Source organism: Carettochelys insculpta, chromosome 4 (assembly GCF_033958435.1).
Source record: "Carettochelys insculpta isolate YL-2023 chromosome 4, ASM3395843v1, whole genome shotgun sequence".
In the NCBI taxonomy this organism is placed as follows: Eukaryota; Metazoa; Chordata; order Testudines; family Carettochelyidae; genus Carettochelys; species Carettochelys insculpta.
The window spans coordinates 996,015-1,013,823 of record NC_134140.1 but is presented as its reverse complement, the minus strand read 5'-3'; the positions used below and the strand labels follow the sequence as shown (position 1 = coordinate 1,013,823).

The 17,809-nt window shown below is 65.7% G+C and overlaps 1 protein-coding gene and 1 long non-coding RNA gene across 3 annotated transcripts; one reads left to right on the top strand and one right to left on the bottom strand.

Moving 5' to 3' along the window:
* The first annotated feature begins 2,880 nt into the window (after positions 1–2,880).
* LOC142012224 (neurofilament light polypeptide-like) lies at positions 2,881–6,106 on the top strand. The gene is made up of 3 exons (XM_074992077.1): positions 2,881–3,873; positions 4,913–5,037; positions 5,621–6,106. Exons 1-3 carry the CDS (start codon positions 2,881–2,883, stop codon positions 5,670–5,672), a joined length of 1,170 nt encoding a protein of 389 aa, XP_074848178.1. The 3' UTR covers positions 5,673–6,106.
* Positions 6,107–9,825: 3,719 nt separating this feature from the next.
* On the bottom strand, positions 9,826–15,427 carry LOC142011900 (uncharacterized). Of its 2 annotated transcripts, XR_012645213.1 has the most exons (4): positions 15,353–15,427; positions 14,761–14,951; positions 13,104–13,252; positions 9,826–10,220 (listed from the first exon to the last, which is right to left on the bottom strand). It is a non-coding gene; the product is annotated as an uncharacterized LOC142011900 (long non-coding RNA). The 2 variants fall into 2 exon arrangements; XR_012645212.1 differs by lacking the exon at positions 15,353–15,427 and having other exon boundaries at positions 14,761–14,991.
* Positions 15,428–17,809: the final 2,382 nt, after the last annotated feature.

Below are 17,809 nucleotides of genomic sequence, written 5' to 3'. Positions count from 1 at the left end.
GCTGTGGCTGAGCCCCTGCTGGAGCTCCACGGCATGGGGAGGTGTGTGTGGGGCAGAGCCACAGCAAATCTCGCAGCCAAACTGTGTGCCAGGCTGGGCACGGGGCTGAGCACAGGCTGAAGGGGGCAGTGGCTGGGAGCTGGAGCACGGCCCATGGCGGCCCGGCACCTCCCCCACAGCTGGGGCAGCTGCCCACAGCCCCAGCCCAGTCGTGGCCTGTGCAGCCCACTCAGCACCTCTCGGGCAGGTCTAGCGGGGACGCCGCCCCCCGCCTCCCTGGGAGAAGCCCTGTGCAAGGACTCAGCTGCAGCTGCCCCCACACCCTGAACGCCTCTGGGGCCCAAGGCAGCACCCAGCCCCCTCTGCCGGGAGTCCCACCTACTCCAAACCCAGGAGAACTGTGGCCCTCTCCCTGCGGCAGCCCAGCCCCCCAGCCCCCCAGCCCGGCTGGGCCTTGCCGGGCTCCTGCCCCCTCCACACAGTGCCCCCTGCTGAGCTGGGCCGGGGCTGGAGCAGCCGGAACCCCCCCAACTGTCTTAACCCCCCAGCACCCCCTGCTGGGCTAGGCTGGGGCTGGAGCGGCTGGAACCCCCCCAACTGTCTTAACCCCCCAGCGCCCCCTGCTGGGCTAGGCTGGGGCTGGAGCAGCCGGAACCCCCCCAACTGTCTTAACCCCCCAGCACCCCCTGCTGAGCTGGGCCGGGGCTGGAGCGGCCGGAACCCCCCCAACTGTCTTAACCCCCCAGCGCCCCCTGCTGGGCTAGGCTGGGGCTGGAGCGGCTGGAACCCCCCCAACTGTCTTAACCCCCCAGCACCCCCTGCTGAGCTGGGCCGGGGCTGGAGCGGCCGGAACCCCCCCAACTGTCTTAACCCCCCAGCGCCCCCTGCTGGGCTAGGCTGGGGCTGGAGCGGCTGGAACCCCCCCAACTGTCTTAACCCCCCAGCGCCCCCTGCTGGGCTAGGCTGGGGCTGGAGCAGCTGGGACCTTCTCCTGCAACACCCCCTCCTGGGCGAGGAAGGCCGGGACTGGGGCAGCTGGGAACCTCCTCACACTGTCCCACCCCACAGTGACCCCTCTTGGTCTCAGTCGAGGCTGGAGCAGCCAAGAACCGCCCCCCCCGCCCACACACACTGCCCCATCCTGCAGCGCCCACGTTGGGCTGGGCCGGAGCTGGAGCAGCCGGGAACCCCCACACTGCCCTGCCCCCACACAGCGCCCCCTGCTGGGCTGGGCCGGGGCTGGAGCAGCCGGGAACCCCCCCAACTGTCTTAACCCCCCAGCGCCCCCTGCTGGGCTAGGCTGGGGCTGGAGCAGCTGGGACCTTCTCCTGCAACACCCCCTCCTGGGCGAGGAAGGCCGGGACTGGGGCAGCTGGGAACCTCCTCACACTGTCCCACCCCACAGTGACCCCTCTTGGTCTCAGTCGAGGCTGGAGCAGCCAAGAACCGCCCCCCCCCCGCCCACACACACTGCCCCATCCTGCAGCGCCCACGTTGGGCTGGGCCGGAGCTGGAGCAGCCGGGAACCCCCACACTGCCCTGCCCCCACACAGCGCCCCCTGCTGAGCTGGGCCGGGGCTGGAGCAGCCGGGAACCCCCCACTGCCCTGCCCCCACACAGCGCCCCCTGCTGAGCTGGGCCGGGGCTGGAGCAGCCGGGAACCCCCCACTGCCCTGCCCCCACACAGCGCCCCCTGCTGAGCTGGGCCGGGGGTGACGCTGCCGGGAACCCCCCACTGCCCTGCCCCCACACAGCGCCCCCTGCTGGGCTGGGCCGGGGCTGGAGCGGCCGGAACCCCCCCAACTGTCTTAACCCCCCAGCGCCCCCTGCTGGGCTAGGCTGGGGCTGGAGCAGCCGGAAGCCCCCCAACTGTCTTAACCCCCCAGCGCCCCCTGCTGGGCTAGGCTGGGGCTGGAGCAGCTGGGACCTTCTCCTGCAACACCCCCTCCTGGGCGAGGAAGGCCGGGACTGGAGCAGCCGGGAACCCCCCACTGCCCTGCCCCTACACAGCGCCCCTGCTGAGCTGGGCCGGGGGTGGAGCTGCCGGGAACCCCCCACTGCCCTGCCCCACACAGCGCCCCCTGCTGAGCTGGGCCGGGGGTGGAGCTGCCGGGAACCCCCCACTGCCCTGCCCCACACAGCGCCCCCTGCTGAGCTGGGCCGGGGATGGCGCTGCCGGGAACCCCCCACTGCCCTGCCCCACACAGCGCCCCCTGCTGAGCTGGGCCGGGGATGGCGCTGCCGGGAACCCCCCACTGCCCTGCCCCACACAGCGCCCCCTACTGCGCTAGGCGGGGGAAGTTGAAGGGGCTCCCGCCCCCTCCCTGGCGCAGCCCGTGGCTCCGAGCGCCACGCAGACCGCAGCAGCCGCCGGGAGCTGGACCGGCCTGGGGGCGCCACCTGGCTGCGGGGGGGCGGACCGCGGGGCGCAGGGGTACCGGGCGCGGGGCGCCTCCCCCACCGCAGCCCTCTCGCTGCCGGCTGCTGCCCCTCCCCGCTCCAGCTGAGCGCAGCAGCGCGCGCTGATTGGCTGCGCCGTGGAGGGGGAGCGGGTATATAAAGGCCGGGGCACTGCAGCATTTTGACACTGGTGCAGAGCAGGGGCTTGTGCGTTTCCCCCTCTCCTCCGCGGCAGCTGCTTGCTCTGCTCTGCTCTGCTCCCGTCTCCTCCCCCATCCCTCCCGGCTCTGCTCCCTTCTCCTCCCCCATTCCCCCCCCGGCTTTGCTCCCTTCTCTTCCCCCCGCCCCCCCCCTCACGGCTCTGCTCCCCTCTCTTCCCCCTGCCCCCCCCCCCCCGCTCTGCTCCCTCCGGCTCCAGCCCCTACCCCTCACACCGCAGGTCTGCAGCTGCCCTGGCAGCGGAAGGGACCCCCGGCCAAGATGAGCTATGAGCCCTGTGGCTTCGGCAAGCCATGGCAGGAGTACAGGAGCGTGCGCTCCACCAAGTCCACTGTCTCCTCCTCCCTGTATGCCCTGCACCGGCCGGCGCTGGCTCCCCCCAGGCGTCCAGGGCGCGGGGCCTCCCTGGAGAAGCTGGACCTCTCCCAGGTGAGCAGCCTGAATGCAGAGCTGCTGGGGCTGCGGGCTCAGGAGAAGGAGCAGCTGGTAGACCTCAACGACCGCTTTGCCAGCTACATTGAAAAGGTGCATGGGCTGGAGCAGCAGAACCAGTCGCTGCTGGCGGAGCTGCAGGTGCTGCGGCAGAAGCAGCAGGACCCCTCGCGCCTGCAGCTGCTCTTCCGGCAGGAGCTGCGCAGCCTGCGGGGCCTGCTAGAGGCAGAGGCGGGCGAGAAGCTGCGCATGGAGGCCGCCCAGGACCAGCTGCATGAGGCCCGCAGGCAGCTGAAGGCGCGGTACGAGGAAGAGGCCCGGCTGCGGCTGCAGGCCGAGGAGACCCTGCGGAAGGTGCGGGAGGAGGCCGGCCAGGCTGCGCTCATCAACAGCGATGTGCAGGGCAGCATCGGGTCCCTGCTGGGGGAGATTGCCTTCCTCCGCAAGCTCTTCGGGCAGGAGAGCGCCGAGCTGGCGGCCCAGGTGGAGGCAGCCAGCCTGCCCGTGGATGTCAGCCCGGGGGGAGCCAAGCCAGACCTGGCGGCCGCGCTGCGGGAGATCCGGGCGCAGTACGAGGCGCTGGCTGGCAGGAACATGCAGGCGGCTGAGGACTGGTACCGTACCAGGTTCGCCTCAGTGGCTGAGCAGGCCGGCAGGAACAATGAGGCCGTGAGGTCCATGCGGGAGGAGACGGCCGAGTACCGGCGCCTGCTGCAGTCCCGCTCCGCTGAGGTCGAGGCCCTGCGCGGCGTCATCGACTCCCTCAACAAGCAGCTGGAGAGCGCGGAGGACAGGCAGAGCAGCGAGGTTGCCGCGTACCAGGTGAGGCCAGGGCCTGGCCAGCTCGGTGGGAGGGAGCGGTGGAAGGCCTACCGTGGGCAGGTGCACAGGTCAGGAACCAGGACTCCTGGGTTCTCAGCTTCATTCAGTGGCATGGACACAAAGCTGGCCCCAGAGTGCCTGGGCTTCATGCCAATGGCCAGCGTTCCCCCCCGCCCCCACCCTCCAGCAGCTCTGGGGCACAGACAGAGCCAAGAGCCCCCCCACTCATGCTCTGCCACGGTCTGCGCTTGGGGAGGGGCTGGCACCAGTCACAAGGAGGGAACCAGGAAGATGCCCTCCATCCCTGGGGGAGGGCAGCACCAGGCTGGGGGCAGGGCTGTCAGCTGGGTTGTTTGGGGAGGGAGCAAACTACATCCTGGGGGTGGCAAGGAGCAGGGGAGGATCATGCGCTCTCAGTGCGTCAGGACTGCTGCATCCACTGCAAGGGCCTCTTCCCCAGGGGCGGGTGGCTCCAGCTGCATGCATCCAGCCCTAGTGCCTTGCACAGGCAGCATGGGCCTGCTTTCCAGCTCACATGGACAGCGCCCCCGCACCTGCTGGGCTGGGAGTGGAGCTGCTGCATGGGGGCCAGGAGAGAGCAGACTGGATGCAGGAGGGCATGAACCCCAGCATGGTGACTGGGCCCTGTTCCAGCAGCAGCCAGATGGGCTGGGCATCATGGGAGTCAATGGCAGGAGGTTGGTTTGTCTGAAGCCAGCTCCCCGGGCAGGGCTGGGAGCGCCAGCATGGAGCACTCAGAGCGTGGTGGGGGCTCTGTGCCCAGCCCTGGGGTCTTTCCCTCCCCTGGTGCCTCTGGCCTGGGGTGGGGTGGGCCTCTGGCCAGACGCTTTTGGATGTGGGGCGCAGGGGTGATCCGTCTCCCATCCCAGCAGGCGCTGAGACTGGCCAGCCGGCAGGGCAGCCAGTGGGTTTGGGGCTCAGAGCCTGGTGTGCGTGTGCGATTTCATGGGCTCAGACGTGGCAGCCCAGGCTGAGAGTGAAGATGGGGCCCTGACAGGCCAGGTCTCTCCCTACCCAGGAGCGTGTGGCCCAGCTGGAGCAGGAGATCAGGGAGGCCAAGCAGGAAATGGCCCAATACCTGCGCGAGTACCAGGACCTGCTCAGCGTCAAGATGGCACTGGACATTGAGATTGCTGCCTACAGGTACTGGCCTGGGTGGTCCCCCAGCCCTGCCTGGCTCCTTCCCTCCTGGGAAGTGGCTGCTCCCAGGAGGTGGCTGCAGGATGGGCTGCATCCAGACTCCTGGCCTCAGTTCCCAGTGCTGCCCGGTGTCCCTCTCCCCAGCCAGTGCTTGGGGAGAAGGAGCTTGACCCCCACGCTGAGCAGGAGGGGCCAAGGGTGTCTGGCTGCCCTCTGGCTGCCTGCGGCAGTGCCACGTGTCTGAGCCATAGGCTGGGAGGACACGCCAGCCCTGTGCCACCCTGACTGGTGAGGGCAGCGATCTGCATCCCTGCAGACCTCCCTGCTACGCACAGGGCCCTGGTCCCCACCCCCCAGAACTGCTCCCTGGGTCACAGGGTGATGCCTACCCCCTGCTGGATGGACCTGGAGCTGCTCCGCTACAGCACCCTGGTGGCTCCCCTTGTCAGGCAGGGGCTGTGTGCACCACCTGCTCTGCGGGGTCCCCCAAGCGGAGCAGCTCTGGTGCTGCTCTCCGCACTTGGGCCTGGGGACTCCTGATGGGCTGGGAGGCTGAGCTGTGCTATCCCCTTGGGGTGTCTTACAGGAAGCTGCTGGAGGGGGAAGAGATCCGGCTGAGCTACACACCCTCCCTGTGATCAGCAGGGACCCCGGCAGCAGGAGAGCAGCCCCCAGTCACCCCGTTCATCTTCCATGCTCTGTCCTGTGATCCTCACATGCCTCCAGCCACCCCCTTGCACCCCCACTGCTGATGGAGCCGAGCAGGTGCCCCCCAGGGCCACTCCCCCGGCTGCCATGCCATGAGCAGGCCCCGGGTCACTGACTGTGGCCTCTTGGCCTTCTTGCTCCATCTTTGCCCCAGCCCCCTGGGTGCAGGGTCCAGGTATCACCATTGCAGGGAGATGCATCCAGGTGCTCCCTTCCTCTGGCAGCGCTGCGCTGAGCCTGGATAGGCCTCCTGGGCATTCAGCTTCCTGCTCACTGTCTGTGTCCTGCAGCCCCTTCAGGGGCCTGGTGCCTACCCCGGCACCTCGCTGCTCCTGGAGGCTGAGCTGCCTCCCGCACAAGTGACATCCCCCGGGCAGCGGGAGTCAAACCACGAGCAGCATGTGACCTCTCTGGAAGCCAGAGGGTGAAACCACCAGCAGAGTGCCCCCTCGGAGCTGCCCAGCCCAGCCATGCGGCCTGGTGCTCCCAGGGAGAATTGCAGCAGGAGATGGGCAGCCCCACCATGCCAGGGGAGGGCTGCCCCAGCTGCAGCCCTCCCCATGCGCTGACCAGCATGCACCCCTCGCTGTAAGGGGGCACACAGCACAGGAGGGACAGCAGTGTGGAGGACAGGGGTGTTGCACCCCATTCTCCTGGCCCTGCTGCGACCCCCTGGAACTGCCTCCCGCCCATAAGAGTCCCTTGCACAGACGAGTGATCCCACAGAGCCAGGAGCCAGCCCAGCCTCTCATGCAGGGGGTGCTCACAACCTCCACGGGGCTGTCACAAAGTGGGGGGTCCCCAGGCCCTGCCCCCAGCCACAGGCAGAGGTGACTCTCATTCAGCTGGGGGAGCGGGAGGTTCTCGGGCGACAGGAACACGGCTCAGAACAGACGTGTCAGCACAGACACCAGAAGCCCTCAGTACCATCCATCTGGGGAAAGGGGCCCAGAAGGCGTCAGAGCCAGGACCCTGGCCCTCTCTCCTCCTCCTCCAGCCAGACAAGGCTGTCCCACTCCCCAAATGGCCAGTTCAAATTGCACCTGCTGGGCCCCTCCTCCAGCCTTTGTCCTGTTCGCCCACTCCTGGCAAAAGGTGTCACCTGGTTACCAAGGTTAGGAAGGGCCATTGTGTATGTGTGAGGTTTCCTCATCACAGAGCAGCTCCCCTCACCAGCTATGCCTTGACCAAGACTAACACATTCGCTTACTAGTGACAGCGAGGAGTCGTCAGTCTGCGTTCGATCAAACCAAACAGCCGTCCTGTAGTGCTTTAACAAAGTGATTCTGTTACTCTTTGCAGTGCCACAGGACTGGTAATCAGCGTTCCCGGGCAAGACCCGATTCTCAGATCGGGAGTAGGTAACTTGCATATTTTAATAAATCATTAGTAATAATAATAGTAATTAATAAACTATTACAATAAATAATGTTCTAACTACTCCTGAGCTGAGAATCGGAAGAAGTGAGTCTTCCCACCAAAGCTCATTACCTTATACGTAAATGTGTTAGTCTTTGAGGTGCTACAGCACTGCTTGTTTTTTGTGAAGCTATAGACTAACACAGCCACCCCTCTGGGCCTGTGCACTGGTGCTGTGCCTAGGGAAACTGAGGCACACACTTCGTGTTACTACAGGTCATTAGAAAACACCTGCAATTTAGCAAGGGGAAGAAGAGCCTCACAATCCCCACTTCATCCCAGGGGCTCAACATAGTGGCCCCAGGAGCTTCTTCTGGGGAGCCTGAGCATGGGCAGAGGGTAGCTGGGGCTAATTAGCACAGTGTCCCCTGCAGACCGCTCTGCTGCACCAGTCAGTGTGGGGCAGGGCCAGACCCCTCACCTCTCCCCATCATTGCACCAGCCGCTCTTTTGGAGCAGGGCCAGGACGGGCCTGGCACTCCTGTGCCTGCGATGGAAGCACCTCAATAAAAGCCCTGTGGCATTAAGCTGAGCCAGACTGTCACCATGGGCTGGTGGGAACTGGGGTGGGGGAGGTCGGGGAGACAAGCAGCTCAGGGGCCAAGATTGCCACAGCACCCCTGGCTGGGTGGGGCTGGTTGGAGTAGCTGGGACCCCCCACCAGAGAGAAACATCCTACCCCATCCCCCACAGCACACCCTGCTCAGCAAGGCTGGGCCTGGAGCCCCTGCCCTCTCCCCTGGGCCAGCACCCAGCCATGCCACCAAAACACCCCCTGCTGTGCCCCCCCCACCCCCTCCCAGCCAGAGCTCCTGCCCTGCTCCCTATAGCACCCCAAAGGAATGCTGCAGAAAGGCTTGTTCTAGCCTGCTGGGTGTCACTGACTCCTCGCCAGGGTGCCTACAGCTGGGCCCACGGCACTGCCTGGGGGGCCAAGGGGTGAGGTCCTGGGCCAGGCCCAGCGATTGGCTGGAGGCACGCACTCTTCCCCCAGCGTGGGCTAATGCAGGGCTGGAAGGCGACGCCCCGGTGCTGCATCCCAGGGATGCCGAGCAGGGAGGTGTGCAGGTGGGACTGGCTGTGGGCAGCAGCTGGGTGAGTGCAGGGCCCAACTTGCCCACCATCAGCACCTAGAAGAGCTCCTGCTTGGAGAGGAAGGGGCACTTAGCAGTCAGCTGGCCCCTGGAGTGGGCACTGCCAAGCTACGGGGCTGGGCAGAGCTCAGTGAGTGCAGCCTGGGGAGGGGAGAGCCCTGCACCACCCGCTGTGCAGCTACACGCAATGCCACCATGAGGAGACAGTCGAGGGTGTGACCTGCCTCCCCCGCCCCGCTGGGGTATAGCACACAGGGGTGTGACCTGCCCCCCTGCCCCTCCCCCGCTGGGGTATAGCACACAGGGGTGTGACCTGCCCCCTGCTGGGGTATAGCGCACAGGGGTGTGACCTGCCCCCCGCCCCCCCCGGGGTATAGCACACAGTTGTGGGGGTGGCTAAGCAGTAGCATGGCAGGGCTGAGTTTTAGCACCCGTGGTGGAGGGGGTATGCTCCCTGGGGCGAGGGACAACTCTCTGCTGGAGGAGTGCTAGTTTTTAGGACTCTTGCCTGCCTCTGTTCCCTTCTGTCTCACTCCTCGTGCGGTGCTCATGGGGCAGGCAGCTAGGCTGGGCATGGGTCCACGCTTGCTGACTTTGGTTGGAAAATTCATGGAGAGTTCACACAGGACAATATTTAAAGTGCAATCATCAATTCCTGGGGAGTCCAGGACCTCCTGGGGGGCTGCGGCCCTCCGTGGGGCTGATGGGATGCAGTGCAGCGTTACACAGGTGGCTGGCCCTGTGGGGAGTGCCTCATGGCACTACAGCACCGACCCAGACATGCGGCACAAGTAACCGGGAGCCACACCCAGCCCCGGTGACCAAGGGACAGAAGCCCCCCCAGCCAGGGCTGGGCCAGGCCTTGGGAAGAAGGTGATTGTGCTCAGCAGGCCTGGAGGAGTCAGAGATGGTGGCCTGATGGATGATGGTGTCTCCTCCTGGCCCTGGGCTGCCTGGACCTGCCAGGTGACACCAAACCCGGTGGGGAGGTGCAGGCCGGGCCCTGCTGCTGCAGCCAAGCCTCCCCCCTGCTGCTGGCTCAGCTGTTTGCCAGGCAGTATGCCCAGGGCAGGCTGCAGCCACAGGCTCAAGGCAGTGGGGCTGTGGCAAAGTGGAACCCTCAGGGAGGGGGTCACCTTATTTCAGGGGCTCCTCTATGGCACCATTTCTTAAACTTTTTGAGGCTGTGGAACACAAACAAAACCCTGATTATGTGGAACGCCGACAAAAATGTGCGTCCAAAAAATTGTCATCAGACGAAAACAAAACCATAAACCAGCCCAAAGTACCCAAACAGCAGCGCCAGCTGCAGTGACTGGGTCCCTACCCCAGCCATGAAGAAGCACCATAGTAACAGGTTTTGATAAAGGAAAATACCTCCCGTCCCAAGGCTCAGGGCACACCTGCGAGTTCTCACGCCCCGCCAGTGTTCCGCGGGACACAGGGCAAGAAACACCTTGGGGCCTTTCCCATTTCATCCCACGAGGTGCCCCTGCTCCTGCTCCCGCTCCCGCTCCCGCCCCCAGCCGGCCCAGAGCTCCAGCCTTAGACCTTGAGCAGACGCCAAGAATCCAGGGCACCCATGCTGTTTATTTACTGCCGGTGCGCCAGAGCCAGAGAGCAGATCCCAGCCATGGCGGCAGATGGGAGACGTTGATGGCTGGGGGATGGAGACGCACCAAGGCTCTGGGGTCCCTTGGGAGGGATGCATTTACTCTGGGGACTGCCCAGCAATGGGGTTAGACAGGAGGGCAGCAGGGACTGGACGAAATAAAGCAGAGAGAGGGATGGGTTGAGGGTGCAGATGTGGCGTTACTGGAAAGGAAATAGGCCATGTCACACATTTGGCCAGGTGGTCCAGGGGCTCCAGGTAGAGTTGATCAAGGGGTCCTGGCAGCGGATCTGCACCCGCCGTACATCTCCCTCCACACTTGTCTCTGTCACGCCCTCCAGCTGGAGAGAACTCTGAAATACAGAGAAACAGTACGTGTGTGTGTGTGGCTGGGAAGGGAGGTCGCTTGACGCAAACTCAGCAGGCCAGAGGGGAGATGTGACAGCTGAGAAGGAATGCTGGCAGGGGAAAGGAGAGTACAGCTGAAAGTGACAGAAGACAACTTCCTGAGGCAGAGGGCATTGTAGCAAAATGGGGTATCCTGTGCTGAAGAGACTAGAGTGGGTGGTTGTGTCCTTTCAAGGGATCTTGACTGGATTGCATTCGTGATGTGCATGCAAAATAAAGTCCAAACAGTAATATATATACTTGTCTTCGTAAAAGGGGCAAGACGAAAATGATCACAAGCTAGATCAGTTGGGAGAGAATTTAAAACAGCAAATCTGAATGTTAATTGGGAACTGTTAAATAATATGGTAGTAGATGCCCAAAAGAAAGAAGAAGTGAAAGCAGCTATTAAAAAGAAAATAAACAAACAAAAGAGAGGGTAAGCTGATAGTAATGAATATAGGAGCTGTAGAAAATTGATAAGGGAAGCCAAAGGACAAAAGGAATGTTTTAAAAACAAATTAGGAACAAAATTAATATTAACAATATTTTTGGTCCTTTGCTAGACAGAAATGGTAGAAGAATTAATAATAGTGCTTATTAAGTATTTGTTACCCAGGAAAAAGCAATATGGCACTTTCATTTCATATGAAACCATCCTTTCCACTCCAACAATAACTGAAGAGGACATTGAACAGTAGCTTCTAAAGTTAGCCATTTTAAAATCAACAATGCTAGATAACATGAACCCAAGAGTTTTAAAAGACTGGGTAGTGAAGCAGGCTAGACCATCAATGTCGATATTTTCAGTAATTCTTGGAGCACAAGTGAGGTTAGAAGGGGCTAGAAGAATGCTCGTCTGCCAGTATTTAGAAGGGTAAACTAGTGGATGACCCCTACCAGAGCGATGTAAGTTTTGTCAGCATAAGTGGTAGCACGCACATGGCCTCTGTCAGACTGATGGGCTGTGCAGCACAGTACAATAAACCCTCAAAATGCACGAATGCGAGCTAAGCACAACTCAAAATCCTACTCTCTCCGGTCCTGGCTCAACCCCCGCCAGCCTCGCGTGGCCCTGGGTCAACCCTGCCCCCCCAGCCCCACTCATCACCCATGCCTGGCCCTGGCTCATCCTCCACCCCTGCATGCAGCTCTGGCTCAGCCCCCCATGTGCAGCCCCGGTCCACTCCTGCCCCGCAGCTCACCACCCCTGTGCACAGCTCTAGCTCAACTCCCCACATCCTGGTTCAACTGCTCCTCCTCCCACGCATGAATCTGGCTCAACTGCACCACCCACCCCCTGTGGCTGCAGTCCTAACCCACCCCAGGCTTAACCCCCCTGCCTTCCTCCCATGGCCCAGCCCACCACCAGGCTTACCCCTCCCCATCTGCCCTCCCAACCCAAGGGAGAAAAGGAGCTCCTGCTGCTTCCCCGGCTGCAGAATGTGCGTTCTGCTGGGGAAAAAGCCGCCCCGCAACTCATGCGAAATTGGAGTTGCGTGAGGGTGCGTGGGAACACACCCCTTGTGTAAATCGAGGCACTACTGTATCTTGACTTGTGACAATAGCCAGTGTCAGATACTTCAGCAGCAATGACCAGAACAGGGTAATTATCAAATGATCCCTCCCTCCCTTCTCATCCAGCCACTGCTTATGGCAGAGGGTTAGGGATACCCCCAGCAGGGAGCATTGTGTCCTTAGCTGCCAGGGACTGGTGACCCTGTCCTGCGTGAACATATCTAGTTCTGGTTGTGCACCCAAAGATGCTTTTGGCCACCAGCAAGCTCCATGTCCTGAGAAAGAGAGGCTAGTGATACTGCCCATGCCCAGCCTGGCTAACAGCCATGGAGCCCCATAAGAGACCCTTCCCCCTTCTCAGCAGCGGGGTATGCTTCTAGGGGGTCCCACAGGGTCCTGCTACACTAGTGAACCTTTTTCTCATTGACCTAGAAGAAATCATCAAATCTTCACTCACACAGTTTGCAGAGGCCACAAGGCCGGGCTGGGAGGGGTGGGGGGGGCAAATAATAAAGCACAAGTATCAGAGAGGTGGCCGTGTTAGTCTGTATCTTTGAGAACAACAAGAAGTCCTGTGGCACCTTACAGACTAACATATTTTGGAGCATGAGCTTTCATGGGAAAGACCCGCTTCATCAGATGCATGGGCGGGGGTTCAGAACACCTCTGACCCTCACCCCCAACTCATGCATCTGACGAAGCGGGTCTTTGCCCACAAAAGCTCATGCTCCAAAATACCTGTTAGTCCGTGAGGTGCCCCAGGACTGCTTGCTGTCAGTAAAGCACAGGGCACTGACACAGAGCACCGGCATCACTTGGCATGCAGGGAAACAAGCACACGAGGTGTCTTGCAACCCAGCCATGTGAGACGTCATAGCTGGGAACAAAGAGGGCAGGGACAGCGTGTGGGGAGCAGTGACTGGCGAGCACTAGGGATGGGGATGGAGTATTAACTGGACACCAGCCCCCAGTGGGATGCTGTGTCTGTTACTATGCCAGCCTTGCGTGCAGAAGGAGGGGAGCCCTGAGCAGTAGAGTGGTTATTTCTCCTATGGCAATACACTGGGACAATCGCTGTTGTAGGGCTGTGCCCAGCCCGCAGTTCAAGAAGGATGTTGCTAAACTGCAGAGGGTCAGAGAGAAGCCAGGAGAATGATCAAAGGGTTAGATGTTACCTAGGGACAGGCAGAGAGCGGGCGACACCAGCCCAGGCAGGACAAGTGACTGGTGGAAAGCCAGGGAGAGGTGTGACCTTTTACCATGGTGCCGTGTTACTGTGGGACAGGCAGAGAGCGGGTGACATCGGCCCAGGCTGGATGAGTGACAGTTACCGTGGTGCCATCCGAGTGTTCATACTCTAGCTGGTAGCGCAGGAGGAAGTAGGAAGGTGGGCTAGACCAGGAGGCTGGAGGGGCCCAGGACAGGTGCAGCTGCCCACCCTCGCTGTGCGCAGCCACCTCTTCTGGGGGGCCCGGCCTCACTGTGGACACAGGATAGCCCAGTCAGTCGAGGAGAGGGTGATCGGACAGACAAGGAAGGGGAGCTCCTTCGATTCCTGGATCCTGCCTCCTGTAAACCCAGCCCCAGGCATCAAGGGCTGGAATGGACCCAGGGTCTTTTGGATGATCCCTGTGTCCTGGGACAGAGGCACAATGGGGTGGGGCAAACAATATACCTACAGGAAGGATCTATGGGGCATGGCTGAGGACCGAGACAGTCCATGCACCAGTGAATGGGGGGCTGACAATCCATAAGCCCATGTGGGTCCCTCTGGGACGGAAAGGAAGATGACAGACCCTATGGCCATGGGGGACCATGAGGGGGAGGTGTGCGACTGTCCTGGGAGCCAGGGATGGGGCTATGGGGTAGGAGACAGCTCCAGTAGCATTGGGGGGACCTATATGGGGAGGAGGAAATGGTCCCCTTCATGGTTTATGGGGTTATGGAATGGGAGGATGTGGGCCCACACAGCAGGGGGCTGGGACCTGTGCAGAGAGCGTCTCTAGAGGGGGAAGGACCAGCACCCAGATGGGGGAGGCCTTCGTAAGGGTGGGGCCAGCAACCAGGAGAGGAGGGGGCTCTGGGATAATGAGGGGCCAGTACCCATGTGGAGGGAGGCACTGGGGGGCCCAGTACCCATCCAAGGGGGTGCTAGGGCAGCGGGGTGCATCTCAGTGGCTGGGCGGGGGGTGATGGACTCCACAGCAACAGGTGCTGGGACTTTGGGGAGGTCCTGCACCCAGGTGGGGGAGGCCTTTGGGAGGGTGGGGCCAGTAACCATGCAGGGAGGGCTCTGGGATAATAAGGGGCCCAGTACCTCTGTGGGGAGTGCTGAGGTAGTGGGGGGCCCCTACCCATGAAAGGGGGCACTAGGCAGTACCCAGAGGGGACACTGAGGGTCCAGGGGCAATGGAGAGCCCGGTACTGATGTGGAGGGAAGCTGGAGGGTGTGAGGGGGCCCAGTGCCCATGTGGACGGGCACGGTAGCAGGAGGTGGCCGGTCCCCATGTGGCAGGGGGCGCTGGCATGGCCGGTACCTATGCTGAGGGGCACTGGGGACTGGCGCTAGTACCCATGGGGCAGGCAGTGCTGGGGTACTGTGGCTGGTATCCACGAGGCTGAGGAGGACACACCTCAAGGGGTGGGGTTGATGCCCATGCAGAGGGGCACTGGGACAGGGCGCTGGGGCAGGCAGCTGGTACCCATGGGAGTGGGGGCAGTAGTCATGGAGCAGGCGGTGCTAGGACCAGTACCCAAGGGGCAGAGGAAGCTAAGGCAGGGGGCGCTGGGGCTGGTCCCCATGAGGTGGTCCCCGTGGGGCAGGGGGCACTGGAGCCGGTCCCCATGGGGCAGGGGGGCGGTACCCACGGGGCAGAGGGAGCTAGGACAGGGCGCGCTGGGACCGGTCCCCATGGGGCAGGGGGGCGGTATCCACGAGGCGGTCCCGATGGGGCAGGGCCAGGGGCCGGGGCCGCGCCCCCAACACACCGACGTCGCGCAGGAAGAGGCGGTGGGTGAGGCTGACGAAGCTGTCGGCCGAGATCCCCTCCAGCTCCAGCTCCAGCGGCCGCGGCTCCTCGGCGAAGGGGCAGAAGCTCGGGTCCGCCAGCACCACCGAGAAGTGCCGGGACCGCGCCGCGTCGGGCCGCACATCCCGCCAGGGACCGCGGGCTCCGGGGCTGCGGAGAGCGGGCACGTGAGGGCGGGGCGGGCCGGAGGGGGCGGGGCGAGGGGCGGGGCGGGGCGGGCGACGGGCGCGGGGCGGAGCAGAGGCAGGGGGCGGGGTCCCAGGGGCGGGACTAGGCCGGGGGAGGGGGCGGGGCAGGCACCCACCTGCGGGAGAGGCGGGCGCGGGGCGGAGCAGAGGCAGGGGGCGGGGCCCGGCCGGGCGAGGGGCGGGGCGGAGCAGAGACAGGGGGTGGGGCCGGAGGGGCGGGGCGGAGCAGAGGCAGGGGGCGGGGCCCGGCCGGGCGAGGGGCGGGGCGGAGCAGAGGCAGGGGGCGGGGCCGGGCGAGGGGCGGGGCGCAGCAGAGGCAGGGGGCGGGGCCGGAGGACGGGGCGGGGCGGGGCGGGCACCCACCTGCGGGAGAGGCGGGCGCGGAAGGCGGCGGGGCGCAGCGCGGTCCAGGAGCAGCGCAGCTCGCCGCGGTAGGACTCCGCCCGGCAGCTCAGGGCGCGCTCTGCGGGCGGGATGGGTCAGCGCACCCCGCCCTCGGCCTCGCTCTCCCCAACCCCCCGTCCTCTCAGGCCCCCCCACTCCGGCTCCCCATCCCCCCACTCCGGCTCCCCCCGTTCCCCGCCGGTCCTCCCCAACCCCCCCGTCCTCTCGGGCCCCCCCATCCCTCCACTCCGGTCCCTCCCCGCCGGTCCTCCCCAACCCCCCCCCCGTCCTGTCGGCCCCCCCCACTCGGGCCTCCCCATCCCTCCACTCCGGTCCCCCCCCGTCCTCCCCGCCGGTCCTCCCCAACCCCCCCCCCCCGTCCTCTCGGGCCCCCCCACTCGGGCCTCCCCATCCCCCCACTCCGGCCCCCCCCCCCCGTTCCCCGCCCGGCCGGGCAGGCACCTGGGGGGCCGCGCAGCAGCGGGTACTGCGGGTCGCGCACCACCACGTAGGTGGAGTCCAGCAGGCGGGCGCCGAGCCAGCAGCTGTAGTTGCCCGCGGCCGGCAGGTCCAGGCCCTCGAGCGTGAGGGTCCGGCCGTCGGCGCGGTACTCGGCCATGATCTCGGGGTCCCCGTTCTGCTGCCACTGCACGTGCTCGGGGGGCGCGTCGCAGGTCAGCACCAGGCGGCCGCTCACCTCCCCGGCCAGGACTGCAGAGGGGAGTGGGTCAGGTGGGCACCCACGGGCCCTTCCGCCTACGCGCCCCCCGAGCCCTGTCCGCCCGCCCCGACGGGGCCAGGTGCGCCCTCCCGCCAAGGGCCCTGTCCCCCCACACCCCCCCCCGACGGGGCCAGGTGCGCTCTCCCGCCAAGGGCCCTGTCCCCCCACACCCCCCCCCGACGGGGCCAGCTGCGCCCTCCCGCCAAGGGCCCTGTCCCCCCACCCCCCCCCCCCGACGGGGCCAGGTGCGCTCTCCCGCCAAGGGCCCTGTCCCCCCCACCCCCCCCCCCCGACGGGGCCAGCTGCGCCCTCCCGCCAAGGCCCCTGTCCCCCCACACCCCCCCCGACGGGGCCAGCTGCGCCCTCCCGCCAAGGGCCCTGTCCCCCCACACCCCCCCCCCGACGGGGCCAGGTGCGCTCTCCCGCCAAGGGCCCTGTCCCCCCACCCCCCCCCCCCGACGGGGCCAGCTGCGCCCTCCCGCCAAGGGCCCTGTCCCCCCCCCCCCCCCCCCCCGACGGGGCCAGGTGCGCTCTCCCGCCAAGGGCCCTGTCCCCCCACCCCCCCCCCCGACGGGGCCAGCTGCGCCCTCCCGCCAAGGGCCCTGTCCCCCCACACCCCCCCCGACGGGGCCAGCTGCGCCCTCCCGCCAAGGGCCCTGTCCCCCCACCCCCCCCCCCCCGACGGGGCCAGGTGCGCTCTCCCGCCAAGGGCCCTGTCCCCCCACCCCACCCCCCGACGGGGCCAGCTGCGCCCTCCCGCCAAGGGCCCTGTCCCCCCACCCACCCCCCCCGACGGGGCCAGGTGCGCTCTCCCGCCAAGGGCCCTGTCCCCCCCCCCCCCCGACGGGGCCAGCTGCGCCCTCCCGCCAAGGGCCCTGTCCCCCCACCCACCCCCCCCGACGGGGCCAGGTGCGCTCTCCCGCCAAGGGCCCTGTCCCCCCCCCCCCCGACGGGGCCAGGTGCGCTCTCCCGCCAAGGGCCCTGTCCCCCCACACACACCCCCGACGGGGCCAGCTGCGCCCTCCCGCCAAGGGCCCTGTCCCCCCACACACACCCCCGACGGGGCCAGGTGCGCTCTCCCGCCAAAGGCCCTGTCCCCCCACACCTCCCCCCCCGACGGGGCCAGGTGCGCTCTCCCGCCAAGGGCCCTGTCCCCCCACACCCCCCCCCCGACGGGGCCAGCTGCGCTCTCCCGCCAAGGGCCCTGTCCCCCCACACCCCCCCCCGACGGGGCCAGCTGCGCCCTCCCGCCAAGGGCCCTGTCCCCCCACACCCCCCCCCGACGGGGCCAGGTGCGCCCTCCCGCCAAGGGCCCTGTCCCCCCCCCCCGACGGGGCCAGCTGCGCCCTCCCGCCAAGGGCCCTGTCCCCCCCCCCCCCCGACGGGGCCAGGTGCGCTCTCCCGCCAAGGGCCCTGTCCCCCCACACCCCCCCCCGACGGGGCCAGGTGCGCTCTCCCGCCAAGGGCCCTGTCCCCCGCCCCCCCCGACGGGGCCAGGTGCGCTCTCCCGCCAAGGGCCCTGTCCCCCCACACCCCCCCCCGATGGGGCCAGGTGCGCTCTCCCGCCAAAGGCCCTGTCCCCCCACACCCCTCCCCCGACGGGGCCAGGTGCGCTCTCCCGCCAAGGGCCCTGTCCCCCCCCCCCCGACGGGGCCAGGTGCGCTCTCCCGCCAAGGGCCCTGTCCCCCCACACCCCCCCCCGACGGGGCCAGGTG

Excerpts from the sequence above, each read along its gene's own strand:
- LOC142012224 (XM_074992077.1), top strand. The coding sequence starts at position 2,881 with ATGAGCTATGAGCCCTGTGGCTTCGGCAAGCCATGGCAGGAGTACAGG. Across the intron at positions 3,874-4,912 it reads GCGAGGTTGCCGCGTACCAG|GAGCGTGTGGCCCAGCTGGA; the intron begins GTGAGGCCAGGG and ends CTCCCTACCCAG. Across the intron at positions 5,038-5,620 it reads ATTGAGATTGCTGCCTACAG|GAAGCTGCTGGAGGGGGAAG; the intron begins GTACTGGCCTGG and ends GGTGTCTTACAG.